The sequence below is a fragment of the Chiroxiphia lanceolata genome, chromosome 25 (genome assembly GCF_009829145.1).
Source record: "Chiroxiphia lanceolata isolate bChiLan1 chromosome 25, bChiLan1.pri, whole genome shotgun sequence".
Taxonomy (NCBI): Eukaryota; Metazoa; Chordata; class Aves; order Passeriformes; family Pipridae; genus Chiroxiphia; species Chiroxiphia lanceolata.
Window position 1 is genome coordinate 967,564 of NC_045661.1, and position 21,688 is coordinate 989,251.

General features: G+C 56.4%; 1 protein-coding gene across 1 annotated transcript in view; it reads left to right on the forward strand.

Moving 5' to 3' along the window:
• The first annotated feature begins 289 nt into the window (after nt 1-289).
• Nucleotides 290-21,688, forward strand: part of FOXP4 (forkhead box P4) — a 56,745-nt gene continuing 35,346 nt past the window's right edge. The window contains 2 exon segments of the mRNA XM_032710902.1: nt 290-390; nt 20,238-20,439. Of these exon segments, the coding sequence (XP_032566793.1) occupies nt 20,254-20,439 (186 nt within the window). The 5' untranslated portion in view covers nt 290-390; nt 20,238-20,253.

Here is a 21,688-nt window from a genome sequence, read left to right on the forward strand (position 1 = left end):
GAGGAGGCTCGGGCGGGGGGGGGGCCGGGCGGGGAAAGCGGCTGCACCTGCTTTAGAGGAACTATGGTAGGGCGGCCGGCGCCCGCCCCGCGCCGCCGCGCCCGCGCCGCCGCCGCGCCGAGCGGGACCTGAGCGCGGCCACGGCCCCGCCGCCCGCGCCCCCCGCACGGCCCCGCTCCGCAGCACGGCCCCGCTCCGCAGCACGGCCCCCGCGCCGCACGGAGCCCCCCGCCATGCCGCGCCGCTCCTGAGCTCCGGCCGCGCCGCGCCCGCCCCGTCGAAGTTTTGGGGAAGGTGCCGGTGCGGGGGGGAAGAGGAGGAGGAGGAGGAGGAGGAGGAGGAGAAGCGCGGCTCATGCCCGCCCCGGAGCGCGGCGCTCGGCGCGACCAGGTGGGTGCGAGCGGCGCGGGAGGGTCCGCGCGTGTCCCCCGCGTGTCCCCGCGCGGCTGCCGGCGGAGGGGGCCGCGGGACGGGCCCCCCGGGCAGGTGCGGGGGGCTCCGGCCGTGCCCCGTGTCCCCCCCAGCCCGCCCGCCCGGCGGGTCCGTCCCCGCGCTCGGCCGCGCCGCGCTCGGAAGTTTGTTGCGGCGCCCGGACAAAGGGAGCGGGGCCGGCGCTGGGCGAGCCGGGGGGGCCGGGGCGCGGAGGGGCCGGGGCTCGGAGCGCACCGGGCCGTGGGCGGTCCCCGGGGGGGTCCCGGAGGTCCCCGGGCTCGGCGCGCCCCGGGGTGCGCGGGGGTCCCGGGGCGTGCGGGGTCCCCTCTGCGGCCCCGGCTCGGGCGGGCGCGGGGGTCGCCGCCGCCCCCGAGGCGTTTCGGCGTCCGGCGGAGGGGAGGGGGGGGGGTCGCAGCCCCCTCGGCGAGGGGGGGGTCGGCCACCGGGAAACTTGCGCTGCCGGCGGCAGAGCCGCGCTGCCGGTGCCGGATCCAGACCCGCCTCCGCTCCGGCGCTTTGGGGGTCTCGCACCCCCCGGGGGGGCCCGGCCGCCCCTGCCCTGCGGCCGCCCCGGCACTCCCTTTGTTGGTGCTTCCCATTTTCCCCCCGTCTTTCCTTTCTCTCGGGCAGTTTTGGTTTAATTCCGGGTGCTGGAGGGCTCGGGTGTTTTTTTTTTTTCCTCCTCTTCCCCCCCCCCCCCATCGCATTTTAACTCAGCGTCAACCCGCCGCTCCTCGGGCCAAGGGGTGCGATTCCCTCCTTTGGAGAGAAATCCCTAAGTCTGCCCCAAGTTTTGCAATTCCTGGGAGAAGGAGCCGCCGCCGTCCCCGACAACCTGCAGCCAGCCCGGCCGTCGCTCCGGCAGCGCCCTGGGAAAATCCATCGCCGTGTCCAAAAGCGTAACCCAGACTGCAAGGTGAGGGAGAGGAGGACAAGGCACGGCTTCGGATGGAGCTGGAGAATATTCCCGAGGAATCCCCGCAGGTTTGGATTCCGGAGGGGGTGACGGCAGCCGGCTGCCCCGCGGTTCTCCCGTGCCTGCGTTTCACCCGCTCGTAAAGTTTGCGAGGGTTCGGTGTGTCTTTGTTTGGACAGGGAGCGAGGCTGGGGGGGTTTTCCAGGGCCTCGGGGGGTCCCTCTAACCGGACACCGTGCCCGGTGCCGCGGGAGCTCGGGGTGGGCTGGCTGGGACGCCGCCGGCAGCGGCTGCTCCTGGTATCGGCAACAATAATGGGCTCGGAAGGAGTTTTTATTACGGAGCGTCGTCTTCTGGGAGTTCAGAAATTCCCGGGCAAATAGCATGTGGCAGAGCTGGTGGTGGGTCACCTGGAGCCCCAGATCAGCCTCTTCCATCCCCTTCCCGCCCCGGTGTCCGCCGGCGTTTTGAGATGCTCTCCCGGCGCTGGCAAAGTTCAGATATTTCTATTCTTCCCGGCTCCCTCTCCCCGGTCCGTGGGATAAACAAACGCGCCTCTGTCTCCTCTCCCCTCTCCCCCTCTCAAGGAGAAAAGGCACTTGGGGAAGTGCCTCGTTCATGGCTCTGGATATTTCTTTTGGTGTAGGAAATCTGGTTTGAGTTGGCAGGCGCGTTCGGAGGTGTGGATGGGAGAGAACAAGTGGAGCGTAATTGGGTTTTCTTTTTCCATTTGGGAGTGATTCTGGTTTTTTTCTTTCCCCTTTTAAAACAGAAACGAGCCAAGGGCCGAGTCTCTCCCTGTCTCCCTCCTGTGCACTTTTTAATACAAATGAAAAATGTGCTGAGGAGAAAGCAGGAATAATTCACAGGCGCCTGCGAACCCCACTTTGCTGGGAGTCGTGGTCGGGAAGTGCCCGCTTGGAAAACTTGTGCTGGGATTATTTTTTTTCTTTACTGCTCTTAATATAGTCCTGGAGGAATTTGTGTCCAAATTCCTGCCCGGGATTGCTCCTTGGCTTCAGGCAGCTCTTCCCTCCCCATGGGTTGATACCCCAAGATTTGCCTTTCCCCACCCTCCAAACCAACTTCCATTGGATTGAGACCTCACTTTTCCACGAGCGTTGTAAAGCTGTGGGGCAGACAATAAAATTGTTATTAGTTTCTGTATTAAAAGGTTGGGTTGTTTTTAACCCAAACCAGAAGGAGGATTTACTTTTACAAATTTCTTCTGGTGTGTTAAAAATTTACACGAGAAATACGTTCTGTGGAGAGCAGGGATTTGATGTTAAATCAACCCAACATGTGTCTGGCGCGGGCGGTGTGACCCGGTCCCGGGTATCGGCGGGGACGTGTTCCCTTTCATGCCTCCCTGTATCCTCAATTAAACATAGCAAAGTCTCAGGGTTTTGTGAGATTTAACTCTAAATTAGGTGTTGTTAATTTTTTTTAATTTCCACCCCACCTTAAAGTCCATCCAAAAAAAAAAAAAAAAATTTAACAGGCTCCAGGGGTGGGTGGATGGAGAAAATAATCAGATTTGGAAAAATTACCTCATTCTCCCCCTTTTTATTTATTAATTTTTTTTTTTCCCCTTTCAGGTCGCTTAAATCAAACTGGGAAGGGGGAAAATGTGGGGGAGAAGGGACAGAATTCCCTGTGCCGAGCCTGGGAGCTTTGTCAGGTCTTGGAGCCCTGGGAGGCTCTGGCTCCTGCCTTTCTCCTGCCCTTTGTGGAGCGGGGCTGGGGGCTGTGGGGAAGAGCCTGGAGCCCTCCCGCTGCCTCCGCTCCGAAATAACGCTCGGGAGCGCCCGGTTTGAGATGCTCCCTGTTCATTTGTGTTTTTTAATTTTAATTTATTAGTTGTTGTGGGTGTCCCCCCCCCATCCCGAGCCCCTCTTCCCGGGGTGCTCGGGGTGGGGACGGGGGTGGCTCCACTCCCAGCCGGACCGAGCATCACTCCGCTGATAAAAGCCAAGGCGGCCCCGTCGCGCAGCACGAAGTTGGGTTTGGTGGGGGGGGAAAAGTGCAGGAGGACGGGATCGGCGTGGAAACCCCCCCCTGAACCCGTGCAGCCCAGGCTGTGTCGCCCAGTGGGGTCAGGGAAGGCGAGGGGAGGGCGGGGGTCTGCGGGTGGGGGGGGGAAGGCTGAGCAAACAGAGAGAAATGAAATAAAACGGATTAAAGTTGCTGCTGGGGGAGGCGGGTAAGGGGCTACTCTGAGCCCTGGAAAAAGATAATATTGGAAATATCTGTGAACGCCGTGTCCAGCCCTGCTCTCCTCCCTGGAAGCCGGGCGGCCGTAGGTTTTGCGTCCCCTTCGGAAAGGGAAGAGCAGGGAGCGTTTGAGGGGGGGGGAGAAAAAAAAAAAATCTGTGCAATGTATAAAATCAAGTGACACTAAAATATCTCCTCGGGCCCTCGGCCTTTCTCTCCTAATAACCCGGCAGGAATGCGAGTGCACTCAGTTGTGAAGTTGCTGCCCGGAGAGCCCGGGAGCTTTTCTTTTCCGCCGCTGGCGAGGGGGATGCTTTGAGTCTGCTGATGTTTGTGTCTCGCTGTGGGGCTGGGAGGGGGGGCCGGGCTCCGGCTTTCAGGGTTTTCTCTCCTTTTATTTTATTTTTTTCCCCCCCTCCCTTTCTCTTTTCTTGTCGGTCCGGCGGGGAGCGGGGCCGGGGGGAGCGGGGCCGGAGGAGGAGAGGTGCGGTGCTGGGCTGGCCTTTGTAGCAGCAAGGTGGGGGGCAGGCGGTGCCCCCGGCCGGGAACCGGCTCATTCTTCCCTCCGGAGAAAGGCGGGAGAGCCCGGAGGTCCCCGCGGTCAGAATTAACGCACGGTTGTGGCTCTTTGCGCCGCGTTTCCCGCTGCACGGGCGGCTTTGGGAGCCCGAAGGATTGGGGAAAATTCCCTTATTGCTAGAAGGGAGAGCTGGGGTGGTTTTGCCGCTCCATCCCTGTTCCCCGTGGTGGGTTTGAAGCCTGGGAGAGCCCTGCATTGTGGCTGGCAGGTGGTTTGTGGGGGTCTTGAGGGGATGCTCCCTGTTCCTGGCATCTCAGCATCTCCCTGGATGCAGGGGGGGGCTCCCATCTCCTCCTGGGGGGCCACCCTGGGTTTATCCTGCACTCCTGAAGTGACCCTGCGGCCGCCTCGGCGTCACCTGCCACTTCTGGGAGTGGAAACTTGAAATTTCCTGTCCCGTCCTCTTTGATTTCCAGCTCCTCCAGCGCAGGCACTGGGATTCCATGGGCTGGGGGGCTCGGTCCTGCCCCAGAGGGGTGTTCCATGGGCATCTTCCCCATGGAGAGATGAGCTCTGTTAGTGGGAAAGGAAAAAGGGGGAGAATAAAACTGTGAATGCACTCAGAGCTTGGAATTCCATGGGTTTGCCTCGGAAGGTGTAAAAATCCTCCGTGAGATACTTGTAGAGCTCCCGATGCACCTGATTGAAACTCGGGGGTAGGTGCTGGCTCAACAATAACCATCACTGGCCGGTGACCCTCGGGGTGGCCCCTGGCCCCTCGAGCCGCCGCAGGGCTGTGGCCAGTGCTGGCTCCTGGGCTCGCACCCATTTTATCGCCTTGCAAAACCTCCCCTGCTCACTGTGCTGTACCTTTTAAAGTCAAATAGAACTTGTAGATCAAGATGGGGCTGGGCACAGCTGGAAAAACTTCCTAATTTTTTCCTCCCCCCCTCCCCCCTGAGTGTTTGTTGTATAAAATCCAGCCAAGATGCTGCTTGAGGGTTTTGTTTGGTTGGGTTTTTTTTAAAACTTTTCCTAGTTCAAACTGCTTTTGGCACTGTGCAGACGAGTCTCCACGATAAAACACGTTGCTGGTGATCCGGCTGCCCGTGACAAAAATGTGTTTGCAAGTGGAATGGCATCGGGGAGAGGGGAGAACAGAGAGGCAGGAGAGGCAGAGGAGGAGAGCTGCTCCCTTCGGAGTGAGGAAGAGGCAAGGACAGGCATCCGTCCATCCCGTGATTTATTTGGTAGAGATCCTGCTGGAGCAGAGATTAGATCTGGGACAGAGCTGGAGGGAAGTGGAGGGAAGTCATTAAGGGATTACACCGCCGTGGGCACGGGGCAGCCTGTAACGGTACCGGGGTGCCCAGGGAAAGGAGCCCGGCGGGAGTGGAGCGCTCGGCCCGGGGAGTCGGGATCCTTTCTCCTATTTCTTTTCTTTTCTTTTTTTTTTTGAGGAAAAAGCAGTGCTGTGTTTGCAGGGTGTTCTGCCAAGCCTTCCCCGGGGTGGAGTGAGCGGGTGCCGGCGTTCCCCAGCCCTGGTGACACTTCCCACCGGCTCTCCTGCCCTGGCAAGTTGGCAGCAGCCCCTGGCAGCGTGTTCCGGCGGAAGCTGTCCCTCCTCCCGGGCCGTGCAGCCAGGCTGGCAGCAAACACACGGCGTTTTGAGTAAAATAGGGAGCGGAGGGTTGCTCTGGAGGGAATTTCACCCGGTCCCGGCTCTGCTGGGGGCTCCGGGTGTGTTTGTCAGAGGCAAAAGTTAGGGTAATAAAATTATTTTATGGAAGGTTACTTGCAAAACTGTGGAAAGATGGGGAAAAAATAATTTGAGGTGGTAGGGAAGGAAAAAAATCTCACGGGGGGCCCTGATTTGGAGGTGGTTTGGAAACTGTTTGTTCTGCTTTGTTTGGAAACCTTCTCCATGTGACCAGCTCTGGTGGGGAGCTGGAACTGGGCAGATGGGGCTGGAGAGCACTGGGATGGTCCTGGTGGGAGCAGGGGACCTGCAGCCCCTGGAGGAGGAGGAAGCCCCAGTGTGGTGGGTCTGTGCTCTGGGTGCCGTGCAGGGTGTTTGGCAGCTCTGAGGCTCAGGGAGATGCTGCTCCCATTTAAACAAACATGGATCCATGGCCGGGATGGGCCGGGATGAGCCGCTCCCCCGGAGCAGGTGGTGATGAAACAACTTATTTCAACACACCTTTGCCAGGTTGCTGCAGAGCTGGGTTTGTCCAGTGGGACTTAACTGCTCCGAGGCTGATAAAGGCACGGAACAGCAGCGGTGCCACCTGGGGCAGCAGGCAGAGCTCCCAGGAGCCTGGGCAGGACTGGCTGAGCATCCCACTGCCAGCTTCCCTTGGGATCTGTCAGCTCGGGTCCCGAACCCTCCCTTCACTTGCTTTTTCCAAGCCTTGGTTTATTCCACAAGCTGTAGATTTTAGGTGAGTGATTTTCATTTTGCTGCTTACTGTGAGTCTGTGAGCCAGGGACTGGCCTTTATTTGTTCGCCTGTAGCGAGATGTGGATGGGACCACCTGGGAGAAGCTGTCATGGACTGGGAAAAGATGCCTTCATCCTTGGAAAAGAGGGACAGCGGAGGAGTGCTTGAGGTTGGTGACTTAATGCAGAATACAAGGCCGGGACTCGTGCTCAAGAGCGAAGGATGTGCTGGGATTCCATGATCCCGGGAGCATCTCCTTCGTCTGGTGGCCCCTGGGGTTTGCATTCCTGCCTCCCAGGTATCTGCTGTGCCTGTTGGTGGGGATGTGTTTGCCCAGTGACCTTCTGCTGGTGCTCGTGGCCCAGGGAAAGCTCACTCGTGTCCTGGGGCTGGCACTGGGCTCGTGGCTCGGTCGGTGCCGCCCATCCCATGCCGGGATCACGGTGCATCCATGGGTTTGGCCACTTTGGGGTGGGGGTTCCAACATGGGGGATCCTGCTTTGACCATGGAATCCTGGGTCTGCTGGGAGGATGCTGCTGGTGCAGGACTGTCCCCAAACGCTGCAGGGATGGGGGGCTTTGGGGTGTCACGAGTGTGTTGGAGGAGCTGCCCAGGGTGAGGGGGCAACTTGTGGCAGGAAATACCTGGCAGAGATGAAGTTTCTTGTTGAGCATTGGGGGGTTTTGGCTGAACTGGACCAGGGTCAGGGTGGGAATATTGGGCAGAGACTTTGTACTGGAGAGGGAGAAGTGCTCTCCTGTGACCTGGGGTGTTGTGTCCCCTCTGGGTGCCACTTGTCAGGCTCTGTCCCTGCAGCCACCGTGTCCCAGCCGGGAGAGAGGCAGGAGGAGGTTCTGAGGTGCTCTGTGCCACCAGGTTTCCCAGTGGGTCACCATCACACAGGAGATTGGTCCTTCCTCCAGAGTGTCCCAGCTGATCCCTCTGGGATGCTGCCAGACCTGACAGCAGGAGGGAAATTCCCTGGAACATGGGGTAACTCGGATCTGGAATAGAAATACGGGCCTATTAAGAAATGGAAGAAGAAGAAAAAATAAAGGTGTGGGGAGAAGTGCCCCATAACTTTTGTGGCAGGAAATGTGGATTTTGGAAATGTGCTGTGCCAGGCAGAGCTGCAAAACCCCCGATTTTTGCCAAGGTGGATTCAGGTGGGGGCAAAGCTGAGGGTTTATAAAGTGCTGTCTCCAGCTTTGCCTTTCCCTGGGATTGTTTCCCAAGAATTTATGCTTTCTCCTTTACACCCCAACCTGCTTTCCCTACAGTGAGATCTTTTCCCAGATGGAGCAATCCCACCTCTGTTCTACATTTCTGCAGCAGAGTCCTGGTGGGATGTGGTTTGTTTTGTGGGCAGGGGATGGTGTCCCCCTCCCCATCTCCTGCTGCTGTGCCCTGTGCTCGGCTCCAGCTCTGCCAGAGCAGGGTTTGGGGAGCCAGGCTGCCACAGATGTTCACTGTTAGTAAATTAAACCCTCCGAATTGACAGGATTTCTCATTTGGAAAACAAAAGGGGCCCTTGTCACCTGCTGAGGGGGTAAATCTGGGGCTGGGGGAGAAGGAGGAGGGTGCTGCTGTGCATCCCATCGCTCCCAATTTGTCTCAGCCTCTCAGCACCTCCAGTCGGGTCCATTCCCATCCTGCAGCCCAGCTCCAGCACTGGGGTGGTGGGTTTGTAGGGTGCTGCTTGCACCCCATGCAGAGGTGAAGGAAAGGAACAGGCAGGCTTTGCATGGGACCTGATCCTGACGGGGTCGGAGCTGTCCTGGTTTCCTCAGGAGCCCCTGATGGATGGGGATGAAGCCTACGGAGGCATCTGTACGGTCTTGGGGAAGATCTCCCCAGTTTTAGGTTTGTTGTGAGTGTTGGGGAGGGGAGATGCCCAGTCAATGCACTCCTGAGAGAAACAGGTTAAGGAAAATGTCCTAAAATCCCTCCTGTGGGGGGTGGGGGTGTGAGCGTGCCGGAGGAACCCTGGGAAGGGATTCCTGGCCGAGCTCCGCTCCCGTGGTGTGACACGGTGTTCGTTTCATCCCTCCTGTGCCGCAGTGACAGGCGGAAGATTTGTGCTGAAATTTGGGTCTGAGTTTTCCCGGCTCCTCTACTCCGTGGCTGCAGCTGTGGGGCTGCAGGGTCCAGCTCAGCTCCTTTGCACAGGATGGATCCCAGGGCCGGGCTCTGCCTGCCCCGAAGGATGCTCAGGACCCTCTGGCTGCGGTGGCAGGTCGGGGTCAGCACAGCTCTGTTCGGGTTATTCACACTTCTCCTTTGAACCCAGGTTTTTATTTATACCCGGCGTGGCCTGTTCCGAAATCCCTTGAAGTCTTTCCCTTGATGCTGGTGGGCTCAAGCCCTGAACAAATGTCTTTTTCTCTGGAAGTGGAGCCACAGCTCCAAAACTGGGTCAGACCTTGGAGCTGTCGGAGCAGCCCCGTCCATGGATCAAACCCCACCTCGTTCCTGCTCCACGCAGGAGTTACCCCAGTGCCCACACCGGTACCGGCAGCGTGGGCTGCGGCTGGGCGGGAGCAGCTGGAGCGATTCCTCTGGGTTATGGAGCTGGTGGGTCTGAAATACCCCTGATGATGAGTCTGGTCCATTTAGGAGTGCAATGGGATGGAGTTTAACAGGTGAAGGGGTCATTTGGGGGTTGTTACTGGCTTTGGGGAGGTGGTCCCTCGTGTCCCTGCCGTACCGGAGCAGCGGGTGCCGTGATGGGGAGCGTCGGTGCTGCTGAATTTCCAGCTGTGGATTTGGGATGATGCAGGAGGAGACAGTGGCTGTGCCTCTTCTTCTGGGAAAGGTGCAGAAGGACAGACCCCTGTCCCCTGCCCTCAGAAGGAACGTGTGTCTCCTTCCATGGCAGGGCTGGTTCTTTCTGACCGCCGTAGAGATCTCCACTGGTCCTCCCTGTTATGGATACAGATGCTCTGGGAATCAGTCTGGGAACAAGCACAAGTTGCTGGTTTTAGAGGGAGGCTTTAAGTAATAATTGGTGATTGAAAGCTCCTGGCAGTGGGCAGGAGCCGTGGACTGTGTTGGGGCTGGAGTGGACAGGTCCTGGTGGCTCGGGCAGGGAGGTGGGTTGTGTCCCTGGGGGACTTGGTGATCCAAACTGTGTCCTCTTCATGTCTTGCCTGATGCTGTATCCTGATGCTGTTGCCTTCCCTCACTATGATGTGATGATTTTTGGTCCAGGGAGGATGAGGGCTGTCCCCTGGGTTTGTGACAGCCCCCATGGCACCGTGTCCTGCAGCGGGTGATCCCAGCTCTCACTGCCTGCCCAGGACCATGTGCTCTGGGGACAGGGGAGGGGGCTGTGTGTGATGTGACCTGGTTGTGGGGGAGTGGTGCTGCGGGGAACTGGGAGCTGTGGTGCAGCTGCCAAGGGCAGAGCTTCCCGTGGGCACCCTCATCTGTGACCCCAAGGGAGAACCCTGGGTTCTGGGTTCCCCCCTAGAGAGAGCAGTTTGTGCCTTGCTGTGCTTCCCATCGGCCAGGAGGGAGTCTTGCCCTGTCCAGGGGACACAGTGGGAGTCAGGGGGGCACCGGGTACCTCGAGCTCCTTTCTGCCCCAGCACCCAGAGGTGCTCACAGGGTCCCCAGATGGGGCAGCAAGAGCTGGGGTGAGGTTTGGGGTGTTACAGCAGTTGGTGAATCATTGACTGACATTTTAAAGGCTGAGGGTTATTTTCAGGAGGGGTGGAGGGAGCACAGTTAATGGAATAACCCCCCGGATTTGCACAGTGCTGTCTGTCCCACGCCTTCCATGGCTGCTGAGCCTGGAGAATCAGCAACCACCTGGATGCTGCTCCTGGGGCTGTGCCTGGTTCCTGAAGCTGGGCTTGTTTGGGTTCTCGCTGTTCTTGGGATGAGCAGGGATTTGGGAGGTGCACAGCACCTGTCCCAAATGAAGCAGGGATCTGCTGTCTGGATTTGGGGAGATGCTGTGTCCTGCTGTGCTGACTGGTACGGGCTGAGCCGTGGGGGTGCACAGGGCTCAGGAGCGTGGATGGATTTGGATTGGCGTGACCTGGGAATGCCGAGGGTGATATTGGAGTGATGCCATGGGACCAGATCATCTTCCCATGAACGTGGCTCATCCGGGTGACAGAGGGAAGGAACACGGGGCACCCTTGGTGACCTTTTGACTTCAATACAGGGTTTGTGTGGGGAAACACTTCTCGCAGCCGGAGGGATGCTCTGCTGAGCCTTGCTCTGTTCCCGAGCACCCCAAATGTTAAATGCACCTTCCCACTCCCCTCTGTGGGCAGTGTGGCCCCGTGGCCACCCAGCACCATTCCCAGTGCAGGATCCCAGCACAGCCTCTGCTGAGCATGCTGCTTCCCAGCTTTTAAGAAAGTGCTGGAGAAATGTCTGGTGTTATTCCTGTGCCAGCTCCGAGCTGAGCTGTCGGGAGCTGTGTTCGTCTGCGGGGCTGGGTTTGCTCTAAGAGGGTGCCAGGTGCCCAGGGAGACCAGGAGATGCTGAGTCTGTGCATGGAGGAGCTGAGCTGTGCAGGAATGAAGTCAGGGAAGTTGTTTGGGAGTGTGGAGACGGGCTCTGGCAGGGCTGCGAGACGGAGCCGGCCTCGGGTCACGGTGCCTCCGATTGGGATGCAAAAAAAAAGGACTTCAGACCAGGAGTTTGAAAATGCCCAAGGATAGTTCTCCCCCGCACTGCCTTTTTCTTCTCCCTCCTCATGAGCAGCTTAATTTCTGGATGGAAACCAGGCCTCTTCCTGCACAGGAATGGGACTCGCAGTGGAAAGCATCGGCGTGCAGCAGATGCTGCAGAGCGTTTTCTGGATGAATTTCTGCACAAACATGACGGAGTCTGGGAAAACTTGTGGCATCTGAGTTCCTCCCTCCTGCTCAATAGGCGCAGTGACTGTTTTTTCCTTCCCTCTGGATTATTTAAAGGCCAGAAGAGACTTTAGCAACCTCCGGTCTGCCTTCACACGACTCGGCTGGGAAGTTTCACCAGGGTGTGACAAGGGAACTCGAGTCCCAGCGCCGGGTCTCTCCTGGGGATGGCCCTGCCATCGCTCCTCGTCCTGCTCCGGTGTGTCCCTCACCTGCTCCAGGTCATTTTCTTCCTCCCTGGCTCTTTCCTTGCCCTTTGCAGCCTCTCCCCAGGGGATGGGGCTAGGGCAGCTCCTGCAGTTTGGAGTTAATTTCGATGTGAGATCTTCCCCCATCGCTCTCCCTTGCTGGGAACCTTCACCCTTCCCAGGGGTGCCGGGTGCTGCTCTCGTGCTGCCACACACCTTTCTCCCAGGGAAGTTGGGATGCTTTCCCGTGGCCCTCCTCTTTCTCAGCTTGCAATGTCCTTCGTACCTCTATCCAAGAGGAAGATCTCTCCTCTCCCAGGGGTTCCCCAGGCTCTGGTAGGCGGATGCCTCCATGGGGACACCCATGAGTGGGGGACCATCCAGGCTGGCTGCGTGCAGGAGGCACGGAGGTGATTTTGGGGGGGTGTGGAGTGTTCCGTGTGCTCCGGGTGGGCTGAGGGCTCCGGCACCGCTGGGATGCTGCAGCAGGAATGCAGAGTGGGATGTAAACCAGGGCTGTGTGTCCCCACTGCGCCTGTGGCCGATGGGGTAAAAGATACTGTGAGCCGGGCACTGGGTGTGTGGGCAGAGGCTTGGACGGAGTTGGGATTTTTGGGGAGAAACCTTTGGAAAATTCATTTGGGATGATGACTGCGTTGGTGGCATCTGCATCCCATCCCACGCCAGCGATGGGAGCTGCTGTTAATTATTTTAGTAGGATTTGGGGGGTGATTGTGCTGAAAACCTTGTCCCATATCCTAAAACCCTCGTCCCATGTGGAAGCACAGAGCGGCTCTTGGCCGCGAGTTGTGCGTGGTGGGAACTGCACCTTCTCCATCCCGTGTTATGTTTTTTTTCTCCCTGGGAGTTTGGAGGGCTTTTTTTGTTCCCTACGATTTTTTTTTTTTCCCCACCCTCTTCATTATCATTTTTGTTAATTAGATTGTGCTGGGGAACGGTCTCTATTCAAAAGAAAAACCTCCGAGATGGGTTTTTACAAGTGCGTCTGCGTTTCGGGGCGGGAGAGGGGGGGGGAGAGCAAAGATGCTTGAAAGAAATAATTTTTAAAATAATTTCTTCATAAAGCTCTTTTAAAAAGAGAACCCCAGGTCCCCTTCCCCCACCACGGCCACCTCCCCTCGCCCCCCCCCCCTAATTAAACGATTTGAATTTTCACGTTAACCGCTTGGTGCTTCCTCGGCGCCTCAGATGATTAGAAAGGGATATTCATTTATGCCTTTTAAACGCCGCCCCGATTAAAATCAGAGAGATTTTTTCCTTCATCAAAATCTAACATCCTTGAAAAATTAATTTGATGCCTCTTGTTATCAATTAATTGAATCTCGTTGGGAGAGAGGCTCGTGCGGCGGGTGGTTGGAGCTGGCCCTTCTGTTCTTAGTTGCTTTCCCCCCTCTCTGCTCCCTCTGCTGCTTCCAAACACTGTGACATTATAAAACTCTGCCTTTTTTTTTTTTAAATATATTATTTTTAGTCATCTCATAAAATAAAATAAATGAATAAAACTTGGTCTCTCTCCCCGCCCTCCTCCCCCATTCCCTTGAGTTCCTCTCGTATGAAAGACCCTTTTTTTCCCCTTCTTTTCTCTCATCCCTCTTTCCTATAACTTCCGAGGAAGGGGGAGAGAAAGAAAAGTTGGGGCTTTAGCAATTTCTCAGCGTAGCAAAGCGGCCAGGGTCCGTCTTTCTTCCTTTCTTTAACGGGGGATATTGGATATTTCATTTGAATCTCCTTTTTTTCAATTAAAAGTGCCCGGCTCCTTCTCTTCCAGCCTCTCTATTCTCCTCCTCTGGCTCGGCAGCCGGAGAAGCGATTTTCCTTTCTTTAATATTTCAGCTCTTCCCCCGAGACGGGCTGCCTGCCTTATTTTTTTTTTTTAATAGACTTTTTCTCCCTCTATTAAACTTTTCCAATCTTCGTCCCTTTATTTTTTTCTTCCCTTCCCACCTCTTTAAACAAAAAAAAAAAAAAAAAAAACAACAGAGAAAGAGGAAAAGTTATAAAACGTGAAGAACTGGGTCATTCAGGAAGTTATTGAAATAACTTAAAAATTAGGCGTTCACTTCATTTTCACTCTCCTTGGAGTCATTTTCCCTGGTTGCTGTTGGATTCAGACCCTTCCCTGGTGGCTCCATTATTTATGTCCTGTCGGGAATTTGGGATTGAAGGTTTTGGGGGAGTTTGGGGATAACTTGAGTGAGAGCCGAGAGGTGGTTTGGTTTTCTTCAGAGGACAGATCTGTGCCGGACACTGGTTGATTCCTGCTGGGATGGGGATGTAGGTGGGACTGTCCCATCCATGGACTCCTTATGGCTGGTGAGGGGACGTGTCCCCCCAGTCCAGTGCTCTGGGCAAGGGGTTATTTGGTGCCAAGACCCCTGGTGGGGGCATTCCCTGTGCCATGAGGGGTTTTGTGCCAAGCTGGATCTGGGATCCTACAGGTGATCCTACAGGCCTTTGCCTCTTCTTGTCCTCACTGAGGTGCCTTTTCTGCTCCTGGGAGGGTCACCAAGGATTTTAGGGATGCTCTTGAGAGGTGACCCTGTTTCCATGGGCGCAGAGGTCCACGTCTGCATTTTGGGATGTTTTGCCTTTGAATTCCCATTTGAAACACGCTGGGCAGAGGGAAAGCAAGTTTGTTTTGGAGATGAGGAATCGGGGACTGCTTTAAGCTCCCTCCCTGGTTCCGGGGCCGGACCTGGCACTGCAGTGGCTGGTGTAGCTCCACAGGGACTTCCCAGAGCTTGAGCCCGGCCTTGCTCCCAGTGTGCATCCACTGGGACACGGGAACCAGACCTGCATCCCGACCTGATGGGACACGGGAACCAGAGCTGCATCCCGACCTGATGGGACACGGGAACCAGAGCTGCATCCTGACCTGATGGGACATGGGAGCCAGACCTGCATCCCGACCTGATGGGACACGGGAACCAGAGCTGCATCCCGACCTGATGGGACACGGGAACCAGAGCTGCATCCTGACCTGATGGGACACGGGAGCCAGACCTGCATCCTGACCTGATGGGACATGGGAGCCAGACCTGCATCCTGACCTGATGGAACATGGGAGCCAGACCTGCATCCTGACCCACTGGGCTGCTCCAGCACCGCAGAGATGATCCATGCTGGGTGCAGACCACGGGCACCCACCGAGGGGATGCCCTGCCCGGGGTCCCCTGGGCCCCCACGTGTGGCTCTGGAGCATCGAGGCGGGAGCCCCCCATGCTCCACGTCACTATTTAATTAGACATCCCTGATTAACAAAACTTGGCGTTCGGCTTCCTCCTGCCCTCATCTTTCCTGGCTCCGAATCAATGGCTTTGATATGCTAATTAGGGAGTAATTTAATTTCAAAAGGCCGCAATTAACAAGGGTGTTGTGGACATGCTGTAGTTAAGCGGTGTAATCTAATTTGCATTAGTAACAAGCAGGGACTAATTAGAAGCTTAATTAGACACTTAGACGGCTCTTGTGTTTACTTTCTTAATGAGATGGAGTGGGGCTCTTTTTTTTAATCTTTTCAAGAGCACAGCGAGGGAAGCCAGGATGGAGCAGCGGCCCTGGTGCCTGGCACGTGCCCAGGGAAGCCAGGATGGAGCAGCAGCCCCGGTGCCTGACACCAGCCTGGCTGTGTCCAGCCCATCCCATGTCCGCTCTGGGAGGGATTTGATATTCCTTGAAGCTTGGCAGGGCTTGGGAGAGGTGCCAGCCAGCCCTTGGTGTCTCTGGGAATGCCCTGCGTGGGATGGTTCACTGGGATGGGCACAGGGATCTCCCATGGGGTTGGCTGTGGTCGGGGTGTCTGGTGTGAGCTCTGGAGAGCAAAGGATGCTCCAAGAGTGCCATGGTTTGGAGAGGCAGGTGGGGCAGTGCCGTGTCCCACTCACAGGCACTGTCCCAGGGCCTCCCTGCTGGAGGTGCTCGTGCTTCCAGCTGATCTGACCCCCCTTCCTGGGGAGAGGAACCTCGCTGGGGTCGTTCCTGCTTGGTTTCTGTGGAGCAGCAGATGTTCTCTGCTGCCTGACGGTGATCCCGGGAGTGTGGCCAGGGTGTGATGGCACCAGACAGGTGAGCAGAGCCGGGGGGTGAAGGTGAGCACCGAAGGCTGGCTCTTCTCAGAGAAGTTGCTGGGAGCAAGATGAAAGTGGGAGATGAAAGTGCCCAGAGGTGAGATCCCATTAAAGCAGTGCTTGGGCTTAGCCAGTCCCTGGTTCCTTAAATATCTTCTAATTTACAGTAATGCTCTAGATTCGTCTCAGCTCCCCCAGACTTTTATTTTAATCCCCTTTCCACATTTCCATGTGTTTATGTGTTAATTAAAGGGTAAAAAGCCACTCTCGGAGCAATCCCGGCTGCTGCTTCTCTTCCAGCCAAAGCCTTTCAAGATTAGGAGCCGCTTCCTAAAGCCGGCGGTGCCGGAGCAGGACGGGCAGGCTGCTCAACTTTCCATAGCTCGGAGCAGATCCGGTGCCTGGGATCCATCCTCCCTGAGTCCTCTTCTCCCAGCTGTGCAGAGGAGCATCCCACAGACTTCCAAGAGCTCTGGGGGGATTTGCTGGGTCCGTTGCACCTCCAGCATTTGCTGGTACCTGCGGGAGCAGCTGCTGGAGAGAGGACCCCCAGCGTGCAGCCTCAGCTCCCCTCCAAGTCCTGGACAGGCTGGAGCTGGAAGGAAGGGTCTGGAAAACGCATGTTGGGGCCGGGATGTGGTGGGAAGGGTAGAAATAGCCTCTGGAGTGTCTCAGTGCTGTGCTGTGTGTCAGTGTGTGGTGTCACCTCTGCTGTCCCGTGCTGGTTCGTCACCAGGGCCTTGCTGAGCTCGTGGAGATGTGGGAGCATTTTCCCACCGTTCTTCCTCATCCCTCCTTGGGTGATGGTTTTGAGCTCTTTGGGTTTGGATCTGGGGAAACTGAGGCCGAGGGGCACCCCCAGTGGTTGGGGACAGGGATTTGGAGACAGGGACTCGAGGACAGGGGCAGTGGGGAGGACGTGCCTGTGGCACTGGGTCCATATGTGGCACTGGTTCCTCTGGCAGCCCATGAAGGGCAGCCCAAAGTTACAGAGCCCCTGAGGATCGTGGTATCGAGGATAATTAAAAATAGGGAAAGCTGCTAAAATAGGTGTTGAGGCAATTGCTTCTGAGGAGCTCGTGGTGGGGCTGTACCTGTTCCTGCGGGTCCCAGGGGCCAAGAGGTGCCATTTAATTTTCGTGTCCGTGGAGCAGAATCAGGTGGAGAAGTGGCATCGCTTTGGGTGGGTCTGGACACCCCAAAATTCCTTGGGAGCTTTTGGGGAGAAATCACTGTAAATGCTTCATCTGCTCTTCCTGCTCCTGAAGATCCCACATCCTTTGGTGCAAGTGTTTGTTCCGAGTCCGTCGTCTCTCTCTTGCCTCTGTGTCCATCCTTCCCTTTCTCCCGGTGCTCCAGAAGGCTCCGTGGCAGTGCCAGGCTCCGTGGCAGTGCCAGGCTCCGTGGCAGTGCCAGGCTCCGTGGCGTGGCACACACGTGGTGCTCCCAGGGGAAGCGTGGCACACGCGTGTCGCTCGCATGCGGCGGGAGCCGTGTCCAACATCCCGGCAGCTGATCCGCCCCCTCCCTCGCAGGGAAGCTCCGGGCATCCATCAGCCTGTTAATTGCGCTAATTAGAGAGTGTGGAGGTGTTAATTGGAAAACCCTGGGATCGTGCCTGTTTGCGGGAGGGATGGATGTCAATAAAGCGGGATTGATGACTCGGCGTGGCACGTGCACCGCGCAGGTTCGCGGCGAGTCGGGGGATGTCAAGGAAATGTTACTGCTCAGACGAAGCAATTGTTAATTAAAAGCAAGGGTAATTAAAACACCCTCGTTGCCATATGGTCCCACTGAAGGCAGGGGGATTCGTTGCTCCGTTTGTAATCTCCGTTTCCTTTTCTTTGTCCTACGGAAGGTGCGTGGTTGAGTAAAAGGGAAAAAAAAAAAGGCAGAGCGGTGGTTCAGCGAGGAGATTTTGAGTCTGAAATGGTAATTAATGGTAATTAATAATCCACTGGCGCAGCTTCTGTTGCTGTTGCCATTGGAGGGGGCTCCTCCCTCCCTCCCCTTTTAACTAAACCCACCCTTTCCCACTTTATCCGGGTGTTGCATCTTCCCGCTGACTGTGTGGACACGGTCCCTGCCTTTCTGCCTGGGGGAAGGTCTGATCCTGATTAGACCCTCCGGATACCAGCATATGGAGAATCCCTGAAATCCTGGCTGTGTTTGAACTGCAGTAGATGAGAAGCAGGAGCTGGGATGCTGTGGATCCCCCCTGGCTGTGTGCAGGGCTGCACATGTGCTCGGCATCGCAGCCGCTCGCGAGGCTGAGTTTCACTCTTCCCAGTGTAGCCTCAGTCATCCCGGATCAGTCCTGGCTGGAAAAGTGCTCATTCCTAGTTTAAATCCACTTTATAACGGTGCAGACACTGGCTTCATTTTTTTTTTTTCTTTAAGGTTTTGTAAAACTTTTATAGGAATGGAAATATTTTCATTATTATTATTATTATGACTTTCTTTTATGACTTCCCTTGCAGCGTTGGGATCCCAGACGCTCCAGCATCCCGTAGGGTTTGGGAACGGGAAGTCGAGTTTTACTAGACTTGGAGAGGGAACCCAACTGGCCCAGTGTCCCCGGCTCCGGGAATCACCTGGCCTGCGGGAATCTGCTCCAGCATCCTGCCTCTGGCAGGGCCGGGGCCGCCGGGACGAGCCCACAGCTCCTCCACCAGAAGAGATTTCCTCCTAATTCCCAATAGTTAAGCTTCGGTTTATGCCCGAAGCCAGGAAAGTTTTATATCCTTTCCAAAACCTTTTATTTTATTTTTTTTTCTTCCCTTTTTTAATACTTCCTGTTGTAACTCTGGATATTCTTGTTCTCTGTATAAAAGTCAAATCCCTGTTTGAATCCCGACGAGTTTCTGGCCGTGGTGATGCCGTGTGACTGCTGGACATGGGCAGAGCCCGGCACTCCCCGTGGTGCCTGGTCAAAACATGGAGCAGGCAGTGGATTTCAGAAGGAAAATGGGAATAGGAACAGCAATAATTTAATATTTCTGCAGGCATTTGTTTGAAGCTGAAAAGGGGGAAGGAACAAATGTAGTTTTTAAGGCAAAAAGTGTTTTCTTTCTTCTAGATTTTTACTCCTAACGCAGCATCCTGTGAACACTTCATCCTTTCTTGAACCTCGGGAAGCTGCTCCAACCGTGCCATGCTCTCATTCCTTCTCCTGTGCTTCAACCAAACCCAAATCCCAGTAATCCCGTTAACCTTGAACTGTCCCGCAGCTCCTGGTGTGTCACCCTGTGTGGATTCGGGAGCACCGGGACAGTGGGAGGGAACCAGCAGCTCCCCATGGGAATTAATGTCAGTCATATACCCTGCGGAAATGACTTTTGAAATGCATATAATCTCAAACATGCAAATGAGCAGCTCGCTGCACCCTGTTTAATATGAATGATCAGCCCTGAATAGCGATTATTACACGCCACATTTCAGCAATTATGTTGTTCGTGGTTTGTCTCTCCAGCTTTTGGGGCGGGGGGGGGGAGGAAATGGGGAAAAAAAGAGGGGGAGAAAAAAAAGGGAGAGAGAGGCAGTGTTGCTTCTCCCTGTCCTCTTTATTCCCCTCTTGTTTCAAACTCTGCGAGCGGCGCTGGGTGAGACTGATCCCACACCGGCACCCACCGGCGGGGAGGGAGAGGGATGGAGTGGGATAAAACTGTCCTCTGCTTTTCCACAGAGGAAAGTGTGCTGGAAGGAGGGAGAGCCCCTCACTCTGGGAGTGCTCCCTCGCCCCTGATCTCGGTGTGTGTGTGTCAGGGCTGGATGTGGCCCCAGGGGTTCTGTGGATGCTGTCGGAGTGGCAGGAATTGATGTTGGATGCGGTGGTTGTGTTTCCTCCAGTGCCAGCCCAGATCCAGGAGTTTCTCCCAGAAAAGGGGACCCTCAGGTTCACAGCCAACAACCTGCCCACTAATCCAAGCCAACTGAGCAAAGGCTGGGAGGAAGGGAGGATTTTCCAGCTGATGTGTCGCTGTGTTCTCGTTGCCGTGTCCCAGCTCTGCCGAAACTTTGGGCTTCCTCAGCCTGCCAGCAAACCTTCTGCCGGCTGGTTTTTCCTGCCAGGTGGTTTTTCCTGCTGGGAAGTGCTGGTTTGCTGGGAACTGAAGCACTTTGAGGAAGTGTTTCAACTTTGCTGGGGTTTTCACAGTGAGATCTGTGGCACAGGCTCCTCGCACTCCGTGTGCAGCCTCGCTGGGTCTCCAGCATCTCAAAGTGAAATGTTTTGGGATTCAGTGAAAATACCCGGATTCCTGGGGCTTTATGTCTTGCATCAGGCTCAGAGAAAGCTGGAATCATGGGTTTTCCTGAGGAAGGGGTTGCACTTGCTTTGCCCAGAGATGTGCAGGGCCGACAGAGTGTCTGTGGCACCTCGTGCTGCTGCACGTTTATTTTTTGGGGTAAATGGAACGCAGCTAAAACTGGACAGGGTTTGACATCCCACCCCTGCAGGATGTCACGGGGATCAGGGGCAGGGCAGGCGGAACGGGGATGCCAGCCAGGGATCCCGGACTGCGTTCTCAGCCCCTGCTCTCTCCTTCCTCCTCCTCCTCAGGTCCTGCTAGCGAGTCATGATGGTTGAATCTGCCTCGGAGACGATACGTTCCACTCCCTCTGCCCAGAACGGGGTGAGCAGCCTGAGCCAGCAGCCGGATGGCGGCGGGGGCAGCGCGGGGGGCGGCGGCCGCGACGGAGCCGCCGGCGAGGCCAACGGAGAGATGAGCCCCGTGGAGCTCCTGCACTTCCAGCAGCAGCAGGTAGGACGGACACCCCCGTTCCTTCTTGCCAGCCTCACACCAGGCAGCACAGAACTGGGTCTTTCAAGGGTGTGGTTTGGGGGCAACACTTGGTTTTACCCCTCCTTGTCCCCTGGGTTCCACCAGGCTTGGTTGTCCCTGTTGAGGCCGGGGTGTGGGTGCTGCCCTAAAAAGCAGGTGCCTGTTCTTGGGGTGCACGTCCCTTGGGAGATGGAACCCATCTATCCCTGGGGTTCCTGGTGCCCTAGAGATGGCTCTGTTTTGAGGGGGGAGATCCTGCCTGCTCTGTCCCCCATCGGTCTGGGAAAGCAGTGAGGAAGAGGAGGAATGTGAGGCCAAAGCCTTTGGCTGTAGCACAAGAGCAGGTGTTGTCCAAGTCTGTATTTGCTTGTCCAGGTGGGTGAGCCAAGCTGGTCCCCCATTCCCTGGGGCTCCTGTAGCCTTCAGCTGAAGAATTAACCTCACACACAAGGCTGAGAACATGTGTGACCGTGACATGTGTGTGCAGCAGCTCTGTCCCTGGGCACACGTGTGTGCCCCTCGGGGAGCCCCTGGCACACACATCCCCTCGGGCAGCCACGGGGAGGGGGGGGCCGTGCCTGCAGGTTACCTTTCAAAACAAACTTTGGCAAAAACATAAATTTTCCTCCTCGGCTACTAAATAAGGCAATGATCCCTGCCTCGTACGGAGATCGCCTCCCTGAGCCATAAATTCCAGCGTGAAAGCTGTAAAAAATTGCTGTGTCTGATACTTTGGTAGTGAGTGCTGTAAATCCATTACCTGGATAACAGCCGTTTCGCACGCAGTTAAGCCCCTGTTCCCCGGATCCGAGGGGTAATCATGCGTGTAATGCTCCTGCCAGTGCCGCCGAGGAGCCGCCCGCGCTCCCCTCCCCGAATTTCCCCTCCCCGAATTTCCCCTCCCCGAATTTCCCCTCCCCGAATTTCCCCTCCCCGAATTTCACCGCGTGGCACCCGGAGCCGGGGATGGGGTGGGGGTGGAACGGGAGACCCGTGATCCCACACAGCCAAAATGATGCAAATCGTGGGTGTGAAACAGGGTATCTCCTCCAGAAAATCAGCATAAAAAAGGGCTTTTCCGAAGCAGAGCGCTGTGCTGTCGGCTCATCCCTGGGGATGCTCCCCGGGCTCGCCCTGCCCAAAGCAGGGCTGATGTTTAATTTCACCCTTTTGCATTTCTTCTGTCGGGTTCCTGGTGTGATCACCCTGGGAAGCTTGTTGGCACATG